This window comes from Mauremys reevesii, linkage group 2 (assembly GCF_016161935.1).
Source record: "Mauremys reevesii isolate NIE-2019 linkage group 2, ASM1616193v1, whole genome shotgun sequence".
Taxonomy (NCBI): domain Eukaryota; kingdom Metazoa; phylum Chordata; order Testudines; family Geoemydidae; genus Mauremys; species Mauremys reevesii.
This window is the reverse complement of record NC_052624.1, coordinates 285,944,794-285,960,934: the sequence shown is the minus strand read 5'-3', so window position 1 is coordinate 285,960,934 and position 16,141 is coordinate 285,944,794. Positions and strand designations below refer to the sequence as shown.

Sequence of the window (16,141 nt, the reverse complement as noted above, 5' to 3'; positions counted from 1 at the left end):
GGGCAGCAGTTCTGCAGAAAAGGACCTAGGGGTTACGATGGACGAAAAGCTGAATATGAGTCAACAGTGTGCCCTTGTTGCCAAGAAGGCTAATGGCATTTTGGGTTGTATAAGTAGGGGCATTTCCAGCAGATCGAGGGACGTGATCATTCCCCTCTACTCAGCACTGGTGAGGCCTCATTTTGGAGTAGTGTGTCCAGTTTTGGGCCCCACACTACAAGAAGGATGTGGATAAATTGGAGAGAGTCCAGCGGAGGGCAACAAAAATCATTAGGGGGCTGGAGCACATGACTTATGAGGAGAGGCTGAGGGAACTGAGATTGTTTAGCCTGAAGAAGAGAAGAATGAGGGGGGATTTGATAGCTGCTTTCAACTACCTGAAAGGGGGTTCTAAAGAGGATGGATCTAGACTGTTCTCAGTGGTAGAAGATGACAGAACAAGGAGTAATGGTCTCAAGTTGCAGAGGGGGAGGTTTAGGTTGGACATTAGGAAAAACTTTTTCACTAATAGGGTGGTGAAGCACTGGAATGGGTTACCTAGGGAGGTGGTGGAATCTCCTTCCTTAGAGGTGTTTAAGATCAGGCTTGACAAAGCCCTGGCTGGGATGATTTAGTTGGGTTTGGTCCTGCTTTGAGCAGGGGGTGGGACTAGATACCTCCTGAGGTCCCTTCCAGCCCTGAGATTCTAGGATTCTATGAATTTAAAGTGAATTGCTATTCCAGCAATTGCACGTGTGGGCCAGCCCTTAACTTGGATTTCAGTGGGCAGAGTTTCTCCTCTAACACGATCAGTCCTCAGGTCTTGGTCAATAACACATGTAGATCCAGAGCATCGATTCCTCCCATAGGGCAGCCGAGTACTTGCCGGCTGGGAGCGAACACGTCCGAGGGAGGGCATCCTCTGGTAGGGTGAGCCGTCAGGCTGCAGTGTGTGAGACGGCTCTTGCTGGCTGGCAGGCAGGTTTCTGGGAGTTCAGGGCACAAGACACTAAGGCTGCTCCTGAGCGTATCAAACTTGAGCCATTTTGTGGACTGATCGTGTTGCCTGGAAAATGCTGTGTGGTTCTGGTCATCCCTGCTCTGCTGCCTCTGGCACCAATACAGCTTGCTTGGCACTGCCAGTCCTGGCCTGGCGCTCGTCCTCATGCACCAGCTTCCTGCATGGATTGTGACTGCTGGCAGGAAGCCCAGCATGCACTGGAGGCTAGTCCATCTTCCCTCTTTCTCCCCCCCCCCCACTGGAGGGGCAAACAGCAAATTCCATGGGCAGTGGGATGTGGCTGAGCACAGCAGTGCTGGCCAGCCAAACCTGCTGACTGATGCAGTGGCCTCCTACTCCCGTAGTAGGTTCCTGCTGGTATCCCCACTGGTGTGTGCGTGCGCGCCCTGCTATCTGTGATCGTGGGTGGCTGGATGCTGCTCTGGAAGCTCAGGGATGGTGTAACTTCGCTGCAAAGCCTCATTAGTCCTGGTGTTCCCATTGGCTACTGGCCAGCTCCAGCCAGGAAGTGCTGCTGGCTTGTGTCTGGGGTTCGAGGGACACAAGCCATCTTCTTCGAGTGCTTGCTCATATCCATTCCAATTAGGTGTGCGCGCGCCGCGTGCACGTTTGTTGGAAGATTTTTACCCTAGCAACACTCGGTGGGTCGGCTGGGCACCCCCTGGAGTGGCGCTGCTATGGCACCGGATATATACCCCTGCCGCCCCTCAGTTCCTTCTTACCGCCCGTGTCGGTCGTTGGAACAGTGGAGCGTGGCTTTGCTGACCTCCACTTCCCTAGCTACTCATAGTTCTCTCGTTCCTTGGTGTGGGTGTGGGTGGGTGTGTGTGTGTGTAGTTAACTAAGTTGAACTATATAAAAAGTTTTTATCACTTTATAGTGTATTTAGTATAATATAGTTAAGAGGGGTTTGGGGAATAGCCCCTTCCCCGCACCCGGTGCCGGGGCCCATGCCCGGTTCACCGGGTTTCAAACTGTGCTCGGCCTGCCGCAAGCCGATGCCGACAGGAGACCCGCACGACTCCTGTCTGAAGTGCCTCGGGGAATCGCACCTGACAGCTAAGTGCCACATTTGCAAGGCTTTTAAGCCAAGAACAAAAAAGGAGCAGGACATTAGGCTAAAGCAGCTCCTCATGGAGGCGGCTCTCACCCCTCCGCCTTGAGCACCGAGCGCTGGTCACTCTTCAAGCAGAAGCACCTCTTCGGCGCCGGTACGGCCAAGGCTCCTCGGCACCAACCATCGCTGGCTCGACGCCGCTCCCTCTCCCCGAGATCGAGAAAGACTAAGACTCCTGCTGCTTCCGTGCCACCGGCACCGCAGCCAGAGAGCTCGTCCAAGTCGGACCGCCCGGCACCCGCCGCGGCACCGACGACGTCGGCACCGTTGATTCCGGTCCCACAAGGGCTGTCGAGTCCCATGCCTGTCAGCTCCCCGGCTAGACCCGTGGTAGAGCTTAATATCCCGTCCACGCCGGAGACGTTCTCAACGGCGAGGGATCTCATTGCGATGACAGTCAACGCTGTCTCCACCCCCGGTACCGCTAGTGCGGGTGATAGTCTATAGGCAAGCCGGCCTTTATACGGCCACCCTCTGTCAGCACAGCGGACCGACACCGTTCAAGATCACGGTCCCGCAGACGTTCCAGGTCCTGACGGAGCTCCTGCTCCTGTCGCCGCTCGCAGTCCTGGCACCGTTCTCCTCTTCGGTACCGGTCGCACTCGCGGCCTCGGTCGGCATCCCGTTTGCCGGCCCGCTATTCTTGGCACCGCTCCGGCTCCCGGCACCACTACAGGCATCGAGATTCCCGTAGCCGCTCCCGACGTCGAGCCTCGAGATCCCGGTCGACCTCCCGCACCGCTCCAGTCGCAGGTCCCGATCTCGCTCCCGGTACCGGTATCCGGTGCCGAGTAGGGCTAGGCCTGCTAGAGACAGGGACTCTGCTCAGGGCCTCTCCGCTCCTCCATGGCCATCCAGGCACGCTTCAGTGTCGTCCCGTGCGGACAGCTATTATGCGCAGGACCGCGATGTGCCCACAAGGGTCTTCCAAGAGGCCCAGGCCCAGGACCTAGGCCCACACCACTGGTCCTTCTGGACACCCTGGGCGTACCCCCAGGCCAAGGGGCACCAGTAGTCCCATCCCGCTCGGCACCATCAGAGCACCAGGTGCCAGAGGCGACAATCAGCCGTCCCCCTCCGACTGGTGTGGAGGAAGCTCTAGTCCACCCACCGGACTCCCTGGTCCCACTGGAGCAGGAGGTTGCTCAGAAGCAAGAGGCCATGCAGGACCCTCTCGTCCCAGGTGTCTCCTCTTCCTCTTCTCCAGACAAGGTGGTGGCAGGGACATCCTCCTCGGGCCCTCCTCCAATCGACCTGAGGGCCCACCAGGACCTCCTCCGGAGGGTAGCACTCAACATGAACCTCCAGGTGGAGGAGGTCCCAGAGGTAGAGGACCCGGTAGTGAGCATTCTGTCGGCGGATGCTCCCACCAGAGTGGCCCTACCATTTATTCACACCATCCAGGCCAATGCCAACACTATATGGCAATCGCCAGCCTCCATCCCACCTATGGCCAGGGGAGTTGAGCATAAATATATGGTGCCCTCTAAGGGGTACGAATATTTGTATGTCCATCCTGCTCACTGGTTGCTCAGTCAGTTAATGAGAGGGAACGCCATGGCCAGCAGGCGGCAGCCCCAAAATCGAAGGAGGCTAGGCGAATGGACCTGCTCGGCCGTAAGGTGTACTCGGCAGGTGCCTTACAGCTCCAGGTGGCAAATCAACAAGCTCTTTTCAGCCGCTATAGTTACAACACATGGGCGGAGGTGGGGAGATTCATGGAACTACTCCCTCAGGATTCCCGCCAGGAGTTCGCAGCCTTCTTGGAGGAAGGGAAAAAGGTGGCCAGAACTTCCCTCCAAGCCTCACTCGATGCAGCCGACTTAGCAGCCAGGACTCTGGCCTCAGGTGTTGCCATGAGGCGTATCTCATGGCTTCAGGTTTCCAACCTCCCACCGGAGCTGCAGTACACCATCCAGGACTTGCTGTTCGATGGTAAAGGCCTCTTCTCGGAGAAGACTGATCCTAGGCTGCAAAGCCTGAAGGACAATAGGGTCATAATGCGTTCACTAGTCATGCACACGCCAGTGACCCAACGCAGGACCTTCCGCCCCCAGTCTCCCCGCCCGTACTTTGTGCCTACACACAGACAGGACTTTGACAGACAGCACGGCTGAGGTGGGCATAGACGACAATCAGGACCCCAAAGGGGCCAAAATCAAGGTCCCACGAAACCACCAGCGGGACTGAAATCTAACTTTTGAAGGTGCACCCAAGGATGGCGTACCAGTTACAGACCAGGATCCTTCTCCTCCCTTCTCCAACCGTCTCTCCTACTTCCTCCCGGCGTGGTCCCAGTTGACTTTGGATCTCTGGGTCCTACGCACGGTGGAATATGGATACCACCTCCAATTTGTTTCAACCACACCCTCCCACCCCGTCCCTCTTCAGGGACCCCTCTCACGAGCAATTCCTCTTGCAAGAGGTGCGGTCGCTCCTCACCATGGGGGCTATAGAGGAGGTGCCAAAGAACGAAAAGAGCAAGGGGTTTTACTCCCGTTATTTCCTAATCCCCAAGTCGAAGGATGGTCTCAGACCCGTCCTAGACCTGCGAGGACTCAACCAGTTTATGGTAAAGTTGAAGTTCCATATGGTATCCCTGGGGACCATTATCCCGTCCTTGGATCCTGGAGATTGGAATGCCGCCCTCGATATGAAGGACGCATATTTTCATATCGCCATTTTTCCTCCGCACAGGAGGTACCTCCGCTTCGTAGCCGACCGTCAGCACTTCCAGTTCACAGTCCTGCCCTTCGGCCTTTCCACAGCCCCAAGGGTATTCACAAAGTGCATGGCCGTGGTCGCCGCATATCTCCGCCGACGTTGGATACACGTGTTTTCGTATCTGGACGATTGGCTCCTCCGGGGGATCTCCAAGAGACAAGTCACCCAGCATGTGGGCATCGTCAGGGACCTATTCACTCGTCTAGGCCTGGTGATCAATATAGAGAAGTCCTCTCCGGTTCCCACACAGAGGTTAGACTTCATAGGAGCGACCCTAGACTCCGGGCCTGCTTACCACAGCCGCGGTTTCAAGCAATGGCAACAATCATCCGCGGTCTGCAGAATTTCCCGATCTCGGTTCGCACTTGTCTCGGTCTCTTGGGTCACATGGCTGCGTGCACGTTCGTAACCAAGCACGCTAGGCTCCGCCTCTGTCTGTTACAAACTTGGCTCAACTCGGTATACCGCCCGAGCAGGGACTCAATAGACACAATAGTCACCATTCCCCCGAGCACTGTAGGCTCTTTAGACTGGTGGCTGACTCCCTCCCTGGTGTGTGCAGGGCTACCGTTCCATCCGCCTCAGCCCTCAGTGTCCCTGACCACGGATGCGTCTTCTCTCGGCTGGGGCGCGCATCTCGGAAGCCCTCCTACGCAAGGCCTCTGGTCACCTCAGGAGCTGACGCTGCACATAAATGTCCAAGAACTGAGAGCAGTCCGCCTAGCGTGCCAGGCGTTCCTGCGACATTTACAAGGCCGCGGTGTCTCAGTGTTTACGGACAACACAACGGCCATGAACTATATAAACAAACAGGGAGGGACTCGATCTCTCTCCCCCCCTCCCCCCCCCCCCGTCAGGAGACCATCAGACTCTGGGACTTTTGCATAGCCCACTCGATAGACCTGGTAGCGTCCTTTCTCCCGGGGGTTCGGAATGCTCTGGCGGATCGACTGAGCAGGTCATTCCTCTGCTACCTGGTCTTCGGTCCACACCTTTGCCTCACATTATGCTCTGGTCCAACAGTCCAGAGATGATGCAGCCTTTGGCTCAGCAGTCTTGCATTCTGCCACGTCTCACTTCGACCCCACCGCCTAGGTAAGGCTTGGGAATCACCTAATTGGAATGGATATGAGCAATCACTCGAAGAAGAAAAGGCGGTTACTCACCTGTAGTAACTGTTGTTCTTCGAGATGTGTTGCTCCTATCCATTCCAAACCCGCCCTCCTTCCCCACTGCCGGAGTAGCCGGCAAGAAGGAACTGAGGAGCGGACGGGTCGGCAGGGGTATATATCTGGCGCCATGGTGGCGCCACTCCAGGGGGCGACCCAGCCGACCCACCGAGTGTTGCTAGGGCACACGGCACGCACACACCTACATGGAATGGATATGAGCAACACATCTCGAAGAACAACAGTTACAGCGGTGAGTAACCGTCTTTTCTGGGGGCACAGTCAGCACGAAGGGCCGGCAGTGTTCAAAAGGAGTTCAGGTAACTTCGGATTCTGCCCCTGCTCCCAAGGCCCTACTCCGGGTCTGGGTTCTTAAACCTCCCTTCCGTATTGAGAGCTTTCCTCTCCCTTGCTGCTGTGTGAAAGCCCTGCATGAGCACAACCTGCTTACAGAATTCCCCTGCTCAGGGGAGAGGGGGTTTGCAAACTCTCCTCTTCGGCACTGGGGGGTAAAACTTGGGGCCGATGTGACTGGCTGTTCCCCAGGCAGACACTGGACAATGCCCACGTTAGACGGCACTGAACCAGGGTTGCCGTGCCCAGCGCCCCCTCACCTACAGGCGTGAAGGAAACACAACTCCTGCTCTTTGCATCTGAAGCAATGAAGGAAGTGCTGCATGGGAAAGGCAATAAGCAGTTCTGTATTGGTACCAATAGATGGCGCTGGTTTGACTAGCGTGCTGGAGGCTGCAGGATTAGGTCTTGCCAGCGCTCCTTGGGTGAATTCCAGTCCCCTGCCCATTCGTCAGCCGTGCCCACAGACTGTCTGAATTCAGTCCGTTAAAACAACCTCGAGGCTTTGATGGATGCACCCCGTGGCAGCAAAGCAATGCAGTGTCCTGCTGCTGCACCCTGAACTCTCCTGGGGAGATCACTGCTATGGGGCACCCGCATGGGGAACACGCCAGTGAGCCAGGAGAACCAGGCTGTAAACGTGCCCCTTCTTGCCAAATTCCACACCTCCGCTTTAAGGGGGGGGTTGCCTTGATCCATGATCCATTGCAGTCACTGGAGGTGGTCACAGGCCCAGGACGGATACAGCAAAACCTGCAGAATCTGACTGGGAAAAGCCCTCCTTTGCATAGACGCTACGTGCATGGGAGGCATGTGCTGCACTTAATGTTTGGAGCTTCCTGCCCCACTTCCATCAGTCAAGGGGAAGCCTGAGTCCCTTTGGCCTGGGGTGGGGGTGGGTTGCAGACTTTACCGTGACTCTGTGGTCTGTGCACGGGGGAGGCTGCATGGACCCAGAACGGGGACTTGTAGCCACTCTAGGTGATTCCAGCACCATTCATCAGTTTTGTGCTGAGACGCTGCAAGGAAAAGCTGTGCTCCGTCTGCTGGGGGAGGGGGCAGAGTCTGAATTAGTGGCTGCCTATGACAGACTTTAAAGTGATGCAAACTCTATCTGACAAAGCCTGATAGGCCCTGTGTTCAGCTTGGAAAGCTGCCACTAATTCCTCTGGTAGCTTTTCCAGCCCCAAGTTGTAATGAATGGAAACAGGTTGTTACGCTGGCTAGCAGAGCTGCTCTCTGATTAGGGGTTTATTTAGACCACATGTTAAAACAAAATTTAAAAAAAAAAATCTGCTCCAGTGGCTCAAGCTAAAGTTGCGCTTGCTCCACACGGCTGCTGTTTCCTCCTCCTGGCTGCGTCCTCCACTCTCCAGCCCAGCTCGGGGAAGGCTCTGTTCTCCAGATCTGCTTGCGGGAGCCTCCATAGCCACCCTACTCGTGAACCCTGACAGAAATTCTCACCATTCCTTAAGTCACTTGCACTCTCTGTGGCTCTGGCCGTGTGCACCCAGAACTCTCTGTTCTCTCAACTGGCTCTTCCTCCTCCTTAATGACTTCTGGAAAAGATGCACAGTGAGAGGTCTCAGCCAGACCCCAGACCACCAGAACATGAGGAACACTTAAAGGAACTTGGAGGAATTGGTTGCCTCCCAGGGAGGGAGATGCAGGAGCCAGAAACTACAGATCTTCCTCCAAAAAACTGACACTCTGAGCAGTTGGGGCAAGAATCCAAATAGAGCGGGACTGCTGCTGTCCTGTCTGTGAGTGCCACTGGCCACAGATTGGATCAAGCATTAAAACGCTTCTTTCCGAGCGTCTCCTTTTAGCAGTACGGGCACTGGCCCCTCTGATCTCTTGTCAGGCAGAGCAAACGCCAGACCGCTCCAGGATTGCTCTTGGAGATTATGTGGCAGGTTCAACAGAACTGGGTCTTCTTGCAGTGGGAACTGATTATTCTTCCCTGCAACATGCTGGCTGCAAAAGGGATCGGAAGTCCCTGCAGTATGCTAGAACTCTTCAGAGCTGGAGATGGAAGAGAGCAGATGGGTCACTATTGCATTACAGGTTGCAGAGGCGGGGCGCTCTGGGGTTCTCTGGTTCAGGTAGCTTAGCAGTGGACTGTGAGGCATACATAGCTTCCCTTGGGGGCGATTCCAGGGTCTAACAGAACGTACGAGCGCTGAGCCAAACGTTCCCAATGAGCCCAAGCAGAGGGGTATGGGGCACAGTGGAGACTGCAGGCGAACGGCGGGATTGGAAAGGATTCCGACACAGGATTCATTAGGTCAGTAGCAGGCATGTGACTAAAGCTCCCTGCAGACTGTGCTGAGCGCTTCCATTCTGCCCAAGCGAGAAGGTGGCTTTATCTGGGGCTCCAGAGGCTTGGCTGCCACCAGAAAGAAACCCGACGGGCAGGGCCAAGTGCTCTCCTGTCTCTCCGGCTCTGCTGAATTTTGCGGGTGTGACTCCAGAGCAGCAGCGTTGCTGCAGGGTGGGAAGCTCTGTGAAGTATAGGTTGATCAAAGGCTACGTTTGGGGGGTGAGGGAAGGTCTCTTACCAACCACATCCAGACTTGCCTGGCCCGTTGACGATGACAGCACAACCTCCCAGACCCCGGGATTGGGTTCCGCTCTTACTGCACTGGGTGCAAACAGGTGAACTTTGGCTCTACGTCTGAAGTCATTGCTGATTGATGTGCAGGAAATCGCTTTTGTCCCAGGTACAGAAAAAATGCAGAGATGTAAAATTCCAGGCTGCTCCTAGGAGCTGGTTGCAATATCCATAATTTCCTGTACACGTTTTGAGTTCTAAATCCTGCTGATATTTAAGTGCCGAAGAGCTGGTCAAGGTGAATACGATAGCTTGGCAGGAAAAGCCCTGGAAGAGATGGGCTTCTGGTGGGAAGGCAGGAAGTGGCTCTAGGACACTGTGGAAAAAGCAAACGTAGTGAATGACGGATTTTAACCAGCTGCCTTTCGAAGCTATTGCTGTGCCTCACTGCCTTTGTGTCTTGTTTAACGATCCCTGTTACAAGGATGGGGGGATTCTTCAGCTGAGACCCTTCTGTGCAGTTACCTGCCATCTGCTTTCTGTCGGGCCAGCGAGCACCTCAACAGCAACGGCTTGTCCATGTGGGCTGGGGCTGCATTTGTGCTTGTTCATCCGAGGGGTCGTGGCGCCATGGCTTATGGCCTGGTCACCGAGTCTACAGTTTCCAGGACCGCTACAGAGCAGGGTCTCCTTCGCCTAGTTCACCGGGCAGCCTCCAGCAGGTCCTTGCCTGGCTCCACCATGGAACCCGTTCCCTTGAGGTAGCCAGTGTCGGGGACTGAGTTATTTGTAGACTGATGCAGAAAAACCCTACATTGAACATACCAGGATCTCTCATAGCTGAATGCTGTTAGTGGTACCGCGAGTCTAGCCCCAGTGCAGCTGCTTGGCTTCCCAGCTAGTCACCTCGAACCCCAGCCCTCCCCATACCTCTTGTGATGCAGCCAGGGACCCTTACTGGCCCTCCAGGGATACGCTGCGGGGTGGCCCCGCAGCCAGGAAGAGTGCCATGCCTAGACGCGCCGTCTTCCTGATTAACCAGCAGTCTGTCCCCCCACCCCGGCCACCATGGGGAGCAAAAACCCTCTCCCAGTTCATGCAGTGCCTCTGAGGCACTGGTCAAATCTCACCAGTCCCAAAGTCAGACGGACCAGCTTCCTCCCTGTGGGGCCTTTGATAGCCAAAAACTGAGTGTGGAAAGCAGCTCCCTTGTTAACTGGATACACAGCCCCTGTGGGCTGGGCTGGGCTGGCAGCTTACGGAGAAGTGGATCTGGACTAATGTTCCCTAGCATGGTATGGGAAACACTTTGTGTTTGTAAACAAAGAGGTCAGCGCAGTCCCTACAACGCAGCATTACATCTATGTGCAAAATAGCTTGTGTAACCCGCTGCTGGAACCTTGTATGCCATGGCCAAAAAGCAACGCATGGCTTTGGCCGGTGAGACAGTATCTTCCATTACTCGGTTGGCTGGGCTCTTGTTTGTTTGTTTTTTTGTGCTAACTTCCTTGTGCACCAAGAAAATTGCTACTTAAGCACCAGCCTGGGGGAGGTTTTTTTATGTTGAATGCAACTGAAAAGGTTCAGAGGGTTCTGTAGATCCGAGTTCCTGCTCAGCAGAAAGGTTCCAGGTCCCCCAACGTCAGGATGGTGAGAAAGGGGCACTCTTGGTATTGCAGCACTATTCAGGATGCGCTAGTGGCTGTATTAACACACACTGGACAGACACTGCCTCTTCCAAAGGCAATTCAGCATTTGGCCTATGACTGGGTATTGCAGACCAACTCTGAAGAACACTGACGTGAAACACTTGGGGTTCAGTACTGAGTGGAATATACAGAAGAAGTAAATACGGTGACTTTTTGTTCAAACCACCTGATGCTGCTTCTTTTCTCCTTATTCAACAGCTGCCCCTCGGAGCTGGATGACAGGATAAATTGCCCCAGTCAAAGGGCTTTGACATCCAAGTTGTGGGTAGCTAGTGAATGCTCTGCCTGTAGATGCTGACCTGGAGAGCTGTTCTTGTGAAGCTGGTATCACAAGTAACCTTGGATGCTACATCACCTGTTTTCACATTCTCCCACTTCGAGCTAAAACCATTTTCAGCCATGGTGAAAGACGACATGGGAATTACTTGCATGTACTGGGACATTCATTTTCTGAAACCAATTTTCTGGAGGCTGCAGCCGCAAGGAGGCTGGAGCTGGTGATAGATCTGAGCAGTAGCGGTATCTGGATGCAGTCATGTAGTACAGCGACTAAGACGGGAACAGCTTGGGGCGCCCTAGAATTCAAGGGGTCTCATGTCCCAAGCTTGGTGTGATCATTCGCTGCTGGAAGCGTGGTGGTGTCCTGTGCAGTACTGTTGTCCGAAGTGAGTGGTGGTCTCCTGCCAGCACCTGCACATGCCAAACAAAGGGTCCCTTCACCCTACATAGAGACGAATGCCTGATAGGTCCATGACCCCAAATACAGGAGATGGATTTAGTCTGAGTTTAAGGTCAGAAGGGACCATTAGATCATTGTGTCTGACACCTGGTGAGCTCAGGCCACCATCCATGCACTAAACCCAGCCACAGAAATCAGACCCAGCTATTGCGGCCCCCAGGAAGCTTGACTGTTCCATGCCCCAGGTGGTGAATAGGAGGTCCTGGGGTGCCCCGCTGCTGGAGGCTCTTGCAATGGCAGGGAAACGATTAAACTAGGAGACTCTCACAATTGGAAGATGCTAAAAAACTGGAGGGGGTTCAGAGAAGAGCCACCAAAATGATGAAAGGATTAGAGGTCTTGCCTTAGAGTGATGGAGCTCTGGCCATGCACCCTGCCCAAGAGAAGGGCCAGGGTGGACTTGAGCACTGTGAAATACTGACATGAGGAACCACTAGTGACAGTGGGCTCTTCGATCGATCTAGCAGAGAGGTCTACCAGGATCCAGCGGCTGGAAGCAGAAGCTAGACCAGTTCAGACTGGGAATGAGGGTAACGATTCCAATGGTTAATTTAACACGGGGGGTGGTGGACTTGCCAGCACTGACCGTTTGTAAATCCAGGCTGGCTGTCTTCCTGAAAGCTGCTGGCGGAATGATTTGGGGACGTCTCTGGCCCATGCTAGACAGGAGGTCCGACTGGTGCTCACAGTGGTCCCCTTGGTGTTGGAGTCTGTGAATGAATGAGGTTATTGATGGCCGTTGTAAGGCTCTAAAGAGCGTTTTTGCCCCCAGAATTCAGTCCCTAAAGTTGATGCAAACTAGTTCTGTAGGAAAAACATTGGTGATGGAAAAAGTAGAGAACAGCAGCATGTGATGGGCCAGATTATACGTGGAGTCCAAAATGGAGGCCAGGATTGCCAGATGAGGCAGGCTTGTGCCAACAGCCAGTTAAAACATGCGTGATGGCCTGTTTGGGAAACTCCTGCCCATGGCAGATGTCCGGGATTGGCTTGGTTCTTGTTCCTAGCTGCTCCGTTCTGTATGGATTACTCAGAACCCGCTGCGGCTCATCCACACCTCCCTGTGTCTGTGGGAGGACACAGCTAGTCCACTGGGGCTCCTCCAAGAAGTGGGAAGCTGCAGGCAACAAGCAGCATGGTCTGTCCTGTCCCCATGGAGTGGAAACGCGCTTGGGGTGGGGAAGGGCAACTTAGCGCCGCGAGCAGCTGCACCCATTGTTCTTTAGCTAGTCTCCTTAATGCTTCCTTCCGCACCCTTCCGGGGAGCACGCGCGGCAGCTGCCCAGGTGGGTGATCAAGAGTAAAAGGGGATGTCTCAAAGTGGCTAACCCAGCAGCTGCCATTGGTTTAGTGCGTTCTGCGTGCCAAGGTGTTTCCAGTTGTACAGCTCGTGGTGTTAACGCAGCCTCTGTGCGTTTGCTCGAGGAGGGAGGGAGGGAGATCGCTAGATAAAAGGGCACAAATAAATACAAGGCAAAACTGCTGAAGAAATATTTCTTTCTTGAGCAGTCATGTGTATCCATTTAATTTCCATGTGTACAATGGTCCAGTCTATATTTTCCACCATTAGTCTGGATTCTGGACAACGCTGGAGAAAAGATTATACACTGTCACTAAGGAGAGCCAGGATCTTTTGGGGGGTTTTTTGCGGTTACACAACGTTTTGCTGCAGAACATGGGGAGTGCAGTTACAGCAGCAGAAGAGAACTTTCCACACGCGTGAGTTCTGCGCGCACGCAGGTATTTCTGCACCTAGAAAGGGCGGCATCCAGTCCCTCCGAAACTGCAGAGCCTCCTTCACCGCAGCTTAGTCTTAGTGCTACTGGCAAAGTTAATAGCATGAGCACAACAGTCTTGGGTTAAAAGTCCCTGACTCTGAGCTGTTCTTTGTAAGGGATTTTGTTTTCTTTACATGTGTGGTAAACACATTCCTCTTTCTTGTATGGAAGCCTAAGATTTAGCCATTACTAATATTTGTTTTGTTCTGACAGGATAACGTATGTTTCCCATATGTTGCTCTCTGCTTGCAGCAAAATAATCCCTACCAATAAAATATTAATGCAAAAAAAAAAAACCTTCTTATAGTAGCTCTGGACTTCTTCACTTTTCAGTCTGTTGTCTTGGATCACTTTAACGGCAAATGTCCTGGTGGAAATGGAAGTAGCCGTGAGTTATGGGTTTTTCTCACTCCAGCTAAAGCCCTCACATAACTCATTCAGTCCTCAGGTACCCTCGTGCCTCTGAATAACCCCATGCGCCACTGTGCAGGATTCTCTAATGTACGGCGGGGTGCAATGGCCAGTGCTCCTGTTCACTGCAATACAAACAAGTCGCATGCAGGCCTCATAAAAGAATCTCTCTCTCTCTCTCTCTCTCTCTCTGTCCAGCTGTGCGGTGGAAGCCCTGAGAGCCATGCTGACCCAAGGGGGCAGTGATGAGGCAGTGAAGTCCGTGGAGAGTGCGGGAGGCTGGGAGCTGATGAAAAGCCCGGAGAGGCACCATGATGGCATTGCGCTGCTTGCCAGGTGAGAGGAGTTCTTCAGGCAGCCAGGGATCAGCAGCAGAGTGCACGGGCTGGGTGAGATCTGCTGGAGTGGGGCAGCCCCCTGGGAAATGGGGTGCTAAGCAGGACCAAGCGGGGGCTGGGAAGGGTGCTGTGGCACAGCACATCTCAGTGCTTTGGGACCTACGTTAGTCCTTTAGATCTGGAGCGAAATCCTTCCCCTGGCCCAGGCGGAGCCATGTGCGAGGAGCGGCTGACCGGGGTGGACAGGCCTCGCCCTGCATGGTGATGTATCGAAAGCTGAACTGAAAGAACGGAGCCTTTGCCATTAGTGCGCTGTGCAGCATTAGCAGCCCGTCAACGTATTTCTGCCCCCCCTTCCAGTGTCCAGCCGTGGGCGAATGGCCAGGCCCTGGCCCGTGTGGTGCTCCGGGCACAGGAGCGATGCCTAGTTCAGAGTGGGCAGCGCAGAGCCTGTTGGCCGGATGTGCAGGGGGCGGTTGGGACAAAGGGCGATCGTGGCTGCTGAGCTCCAATTGGGGGCAGTGGTGGAACGGTGCGTCAGGGCTTGGTAGCACCGAGCTCCTGGCTTGTGAAGCTACCCGCAGCTTCTCTGCTGCCACTGACAGCCGGCTACCCTTGTGGGCAGCCGGCAGCCCCAGGCCAGCTGCAGGCTGAGAGCACTGGGGTTCGCATGGCTAATGGCTGCAGCGCCCAAAGAGGCGAGCTGGGGAATGCGAAGATCAAAGCTACTCGTGCCTGAAAGGCCAGGACAGACGCTTGCCCGAATGCGGTGGGGGAGGGGAGCCAGTGGAGCAGGACTCTCGGCAGCTGGTTTCGTCTGGATTGGAGGGTGATGGCGGAGGCAGGTTCAGGGCACCCGGACAAGGGCCAGCACGAGGGATCTCTGCACTGACAGAGGACACGGGTCAGAGCTTAGATGTCTCCTGTGTTTTGGATTGAGGGCTGGGAGGTCTCCTGGCTGTAGGCCCTGGGTGCCCAGCCTGAGGGTGGGAGGAGTCCCTGCACTGTGGGGGATTGGCCCTTGTTGGGAGGGTGTTTGGACTGGAGTTCCTGGGCGTGGGGGGAGGGGCTCTGCTGGAGAACTCTTCTTGCCAAGACGTATGTTCCAGCTGCCCGTCCTGTGTGTAAAGGGCCAGGCAGCCCAGAGCCGACATTGCTTGGGGTGTCCACACAGCTCCTCGCGGCTGGAGCTGCGCACCTGGGGCTCAGACACGTGGTCATGGGGCTTGAGGGCTGTTACTCTGCTTTATTTGGGCAACCAAGGGAAACTTCCGACCGAAGCTTGACCTGGGTTAGGAAGAAGCTAGTGAAACTGTCCGGTGGCTGCTGGCACTTCAGCCTGAGCTCGGGAGGAGGCCAGGAGACGCGTGGCGGCATCTCCCCATCAGAGCTGCCATGTCAGGGTTCTGCGCCACTGAAGGTGGGATGTGCCTGGGCTTGGAGGCATTTCGGCTGGGCCGCTGCCCGGGGCTGCTCCCATTGTCCAGGCCTGGCTCTCCTGGGTGCCTGCTTAGACTGACTAGAACCAGCTGTCCCAATGGGCTCAGACTGGCTACTGCACCCTTAGCACTGGCCTCGGGAGAGCCAAGGGGTTACTTCGGCAGTGGAGCCGAACCTTGTGCTCCTGAGTTAGGAAGGCAGATGCCCCCTGCCGTGTAACGGGATGTGTTCTCTTGCAGTGCGATGGCTAAACATGCGGGCCCAAAGCTCCCTTTGATTGTGAAGAATCTCTTCCCGATGCTCAACAGTGTGTATGACAGCCAGAGGATCACCACCACTGCCTTCTTCGCTGAGGTGAGCGGGGCCGGGCCGTCCCGCTCGGCTCCGGGGCATCGGCGGGTGGGGGGGCTCTCAGCAGAGCCCAGAGGCAGCGCTGAGTCCAGCAGGTTGGTGCGGCTGATCAATCCCCTTCAGCTTTGCTGTCCCTCGTGGGACGTGCTCGTGGGAGTCCGGCTCGTACCACGTCGGGGCCCCGAGCCAGCAAGCCATAACCGTACCCTTCCTTACATACCCCCGTCCAGAATGAGGTGACTCAGGCCCGGTCCTGCTGCGAGGCCAGCAGACGGTCATGCGCTCTTCTCCCAAACGCTGGGCTGCTGCTGGGCTCTGTTCAGAGGGCAGCGCTGCCTGCCGACAGCGGAGCTCTAGCCCTGCTTAGACACCACCCTGGAAACGCTCGGCGGCTCGAGCAGCCTGGGCTTAGGGCCCTGTTTTCATTTTCTGTTTGGCTGCGGGGGCTGAAGGCCCT

At 55.2% G+C, this 16,141-nt stretch overlaps 1 protein-coding gene across 4 annotated transcripts in view; it reads left to right on the top strand.

Annotated features, from left to right (window-relative positions):
• MROH1 (maestro heat like repeat family member 1) overlaps positions 1–16,141 on the top strand; it is a 104,493-nt gene that overhangs the window by 69,377 nt on the left and 18,975 nt on the right. For all 4 annotated transcript variants that reach the window (XM_039525441.1, XM_039525440.1, XM_039525439.1 and 1 more), the window contains 2 exons: positions 13,754–13,891; positions 15,573–15,687. In XM_039525441.1, the coding sequence (XP_039381375.1) occupies positions 13,754–13,891; positions 15,573–15,687 (253 nt within the window). The remainder of the gene's footprint in view (positions 1–13,753; positions 13,892–15,572; positions 15,688–16,141) is intronic.